The 4,508-nt window shown below is 50.9% G+C and overlaps 1 protein-coding gene across 2 annotated transcripts in view; it reads right to left on the bottom strand.

Annotated features, from left to right (window-relative positions):
* The window catches only part of efnb2a (ephrin-B2a), a 19,408-nt gene that overhangs the window by 1,927 nt on the left and 12,973 nt on the right, over positions 1–4,508 (bottom strand). Inside the window, exons 3-5 of one of the 2 annotated variants that reach the window (XM_034884838.1) lie at positions 3,352–3,444; positions 2,354–2,464; positions 10–445 (exon numbers count right to left, since the gene is read on the bottom strand). In XM_034884838.1, coding sequence (XP_034740729.1) covers positions 27–445; positions 2,354–2,464; positions 3,352–3,444 — 623 coding nt within the window. In that variant the 3' untranslated portion in view covers positions 10–26. The remainder of the gene's footprint in view (positions 1–9; positions 446–2,353; positions 2,465–3,351; positions 3,445–4,508) is intronic. The other variant, XM_034884836.1, reaches the window with a different exon arrangement.

The following is a 4,508-nucleotide window of genomic DNA, read 5'->3' as shown; positions in this document are numbered from 1 at the left end:
CTCTTGCGTTTTTTTAAAGTTCCAGCTCAGACCTTGTAATAGATGTTGGCCGGGCTCTGGGGGGGCATCTCCTGAACTATGTAGACCGGGTGGCCGTAGTCGCCGCTGACCTTCTCGTAGTGCGGGCAGAAGACGCTGTCAGCAGTCCTGAGCGGGATGATGATGTCGCTGGGCTCCGAGCCGTTATTGTTCCCGCCGCCGCCGCCGCCGCCGCTCCGTTTGGGCGTGGCGAGGGTGCTTAGGGAGAGCGTGGCGGCGTGCTGCGGCGAGTGCTTGCGGTGCCGCCGCCGGTACTTGAGCAGCAGCAGGACCAGCATGATGATGATGATGATGAAGATGACGCTGCCCGAAGCGATGCCCACGAAGATGGCCGCCAACTCGGAGCCGATGGCGTTGGAGGACTTGCCACCGGTGTCGGTCTCGCCGCTTTCTCTGGGCGCTACACCTTGGAGGCAGAGGGAGGGAAATCAACAAATGAGCCATGCATATTGGCTTTTCTTTCATATTCATTGCAGAGAGGGCATGAGGTAGAACCCCCACACACACACACACACACACACACATACATGTCAAACCAAAGCAATGGGGCCTAAATGTGTTTTAAAGGTCCCATAGGCTCATTTTTAGGTTCATACTTTAATTTTTGGTGTCTACCAGAACATTTTTACAAAATCATCATTGATTTCCTGTCTGAATGTACTTGTATTCACCCTCTGTCTGAAAAGCCCAGCCTGCTCTGATTGGACAGTGTTCCTGGCTCTCTCCGTCATTGCAGCCGGGGAAAAACTATGGCGGCAATTTCATTATCTACATATATACATATATTCCTCATCGTTTTGTGCTTTTTACTGCGTAGTTTTTATTTCAAAGAAACTTCTGAGCACATCTCTGGTAAACACAAGATTTTTTTGTGCGTGTTATGTCGGATAAAACTAATCGATTGGTCGACAAAATCGTGTCGACTCAAAACACTGGAGAGATAGGAAGTTGTTTTTAGCAGTATTTTCCTTCCCAATTCATTCTTCACTATTTTTCCATCGAGTCACAGTAAAGGTGAAGGAAAGGGGCCGGCAGAACACTGGCTGAGAGTGAAGGCTGCCTATAGTGGGCTCTTTGTACAAAGGTCACGTTCGATCGGTGGCTATTCAAATTCAGCCGGTGGAGACGGCAACCTTGAAACTAGGACGAGCTCAGCCTGATCGGAGATACAATGGCTGGGCTAGATCCAGGCAAATGGCACTTAGATAAATTGCATGTACAAAAGACATTAGTAACTTCATTTTCTGACTAACTACCCCGGAGGGAAGACAATAAGAAAGAAATAGCTGGTGTCTTCATGGGACATCAATTATGGAAGCCAAGCTTGATCGTTCTGGTTCCCATCCAACACCTCCGGGGCGGGTGTGTTCTGTCCTCCCCGAGACAGAGCGTGTTCCCCGAGCAGGCGGGACTACGGTGTCTCCCGCTGTTCTCCAGAGGGCCCTAGCTACTGGTGTGGTCCAGGGGGGGGGAGTGGATACAGGATGGCAGGCGGCCCAAAGCAAGGACCCTTCCGTTGTTTTACACGGGGATTACGCTGCCTCAGACGCTCGGCCCATAGCACTCTGACGCCCATATGCTCCTGATAGCTGCCGGGACAGAGGGCCGGGACATAAAACACATGCGGGACAGACGGGGAGATGGAGAGACCAAGATGCTGATGCCTGCAGAGAACAGTGCCAGCATGGCAGATCTGCATGCCCAAGGTCAGGATGGATTCAGGAGGGAAGACAGAGAGAGGCGGGTGGGCCACGTACTCAGGGGTTAGGGGTGGGGGGTGAATTTCTTCTTGGGCCCTTCCAGTTTCTTTTTTCCGAGCACATCTGGCTGCGGAAACTGCCCGTCTGAATTTCTTCTCGGGAGATTCTTAACTGCAATATGATAGCGGTGATAAGAGCGGTCTGCACGTAGCAAGTGTGTGTCTGTCCTAAGAACGGGTTGTTAAAAAGATGGCATACAGCGATCAGATCCTTTTCTTGAAAAGGCTGCTTAAGCGGCGGGTTTAAGGCTGGACCGGCGCCACCGTGGAGATACCTTCTAAGTCCTTGGGAGGCTGCAGATGCCTATCAGTTTTATGGGCAACGTACGATCAATGGCTGATGAATCGCTGACCTTTCTTTCCCTTTACTTTCACACGCACACCTCGGTGACTCTCGCAGACACACACACACACACACACACACACACGCCTACTTAGTGTTATCTGCTCTTAGCTGACCGAACAATCGCTTGCCCAGATGCCAAATTGGTTCGCTAATTCCTCAACTCAATTACCAATTTCCTGGGATTTAAACTGCGAGTAGGGGGGTCTCACCTGGTTTCTCCAGCACATCGTTAGGGTTGTAGGTCTCCTTGCCGTCTGAATGCTTGGGAGGGTAGGGTACTCTGGTGGGGTTGTCTTTGGGTGAAATAGGATCAGAGGGATCTGCAAAAATGCAAATAAGAAGCAAACGGATTATTGGAGTATTCTTTTTCACTGTAGTGCGTGTCCGCTAGTGTTTAGTCTCAGCAACAAACCTGCATGCGACTACCAGGGAAACACGAAGTGCATCAAGCAGCCACATTTTCTTCAACTAGATCCATATAAAAGCTAATCATATTTGTACCTATGGTTATTCATGGCCCATATATCCCAGTAATCAACCACAAAGAACAGTTAGCATTAGCTGGGTTGGGTCGGGAACCACAGAGTCGCTGGTTCAAGTCCCCATGCGGACCAGAATACGGTGTGTGGATTGGTGACTTCACCTCCTGGGCAGTGCCAGATGCTCTTGAGCAAGGCACTGTGCCCCTGACCTTCAGTGTTTCTCAGTAGCACCGGAGCTGGTGTTGACGAAACGGCTAAAAACCCCAGGAAATGCCTACTCTGGGTGGCAGCCGGGCAACCAACATAGAAATAATTATGGCTATAATTAAGAAAGCGTCTGATTTGTCTGGTGTAAGATCAGACGCAGTGTGCACAGGCGGGCCCAACTCACGAGGATGACGTGTTTGGGGGCCTCCAAACTGAGAATTTCTAGTTGAAAGAGTACATAACAGCAGGTGCTTCCAGTGCATGTGTCCATGCAAGCCTGCACAACAGTGTGTGACTGTGTTTGTGTGTCCGCTAGACTACATCTCCTGCCCGCTCGCAGCCCCAGGTGTCATGGAGACGTCGGAGCTGCATGCTGCACATGCCCCCCCCCCCTATGACCTTATTTGGTCATTTTCACAGTCGCAAACTATTTTGCACGATGTACTAGCTTGGCATTGTGGCTGCCTGCTCATGCCCCGCAGGCACTCACGGCTGTAATTCAATAATACAATACTCACTTTGTCCCACTTTCATGATTATCTTCATGGACTTGGTCTTGCACACTCCCCCCTCCTGGTTGTCGATGCCCTCCATGGTGCTGTTGGACGTAGCTGCAGCAGGCGGAGAGAGACAGAGAGAGAGAGAAAGAGGGACGAGGTTAGAATGAGCTGTCGCTGCGAGCATCTGGCACACAAAAGATGTGTTGGGGAAAATGTGTTGCTGTGTAAGAATTAAGCCTCTCATCTTGGAAAAAAACCACAGTTCCCAAAGACAACACAGGCCCTGAAGAAAGATCTGAGTCATATCCTTTATAATAAAATCACATCTGACCCTTTCGTCACCTCGGACGCTCTGCTACGCTGGAATATTTCCCATCCCCAAAGTCAATTAGCTTGAGTCATCGTGACTTTAATATCTCTAACTGTGCTGATGGGCCTGGAGAAGGAGGCCGTTAAGAGGGGTGAGGAGAGGGGAGAGACTGAGGGAGGGCAGGCGACCACGGCAGCCACGACGGCGGCCGTGTCGGCGGGCCGCGGGAGATTCGGCGGTTTATCGTGCGTTAGCGCTAACGACACTCCAGAGAGGTAACCAGTTATTAAAGAACACACTTTGGAGTTTTTTTTTTAAAAGCCCTCAAACGCTGAGATCTAAGAGCCAAGCTGGCTGCCAGGCTTAAAAAGATGGAGAGACCTGCTGACAGGTATGTAAACAGAGAGGGTGGAGGGACGGGGTGCACTTTTCCAGGAGAGAAATTAAGTGAACAGGGAGATGTGATGAATACTTCAATCGCCCTTAGATGAAAAGAGCTTAAAGGATCTAAAAATAAGCATTTACACACTGGAGAAGACAGAAGAGCGGCGCTAAACACTGTGTTTAAGGGACAGCAGCAGATGTTGGGAGAGGAATCTGGAGGGGTGGAGCAAGACGCCCCGCATGTGACGGGAGCCCAGGAACCAGATGCTGCACGGGCCCTTTTTCAACATGTAAACTGCACGTCTGATCGAACCAAGCTCTGCTTGTGTCCGTCTTCTACAGATGTGGCCCACACACGAGACCAAATGTTGCCATGTACTCCGCCTCTTTGCCGCTGTGCCCCCGGAGTCCGTCGAGCAGAACTGCAGCTAGCTGATCCTGAGTGGTAAAGGGAACACGCTAAGGGGGCGGGGGGGGGGGG

This window comes from Etheostoma cragini, chromosome 11, assembly GCF_013103735.1.
Source record: "Etheostoma cragini isolate CJK2018 chromosome 11, CSU_Ecrag_1.0, whole genome shotgun sequence".
Taxonomy (NCBI): domain Eukaryota; kingdom Metazoa; phylum Chordata; class Actinopteri; order Perciformes; family Percidae; genus Etheostoma; species Etheostoma cragini.
Note: the sequence above shows the minus strand (reverse complement) of the source record. Positions and strands in the feature narration are given on the sequence as shown.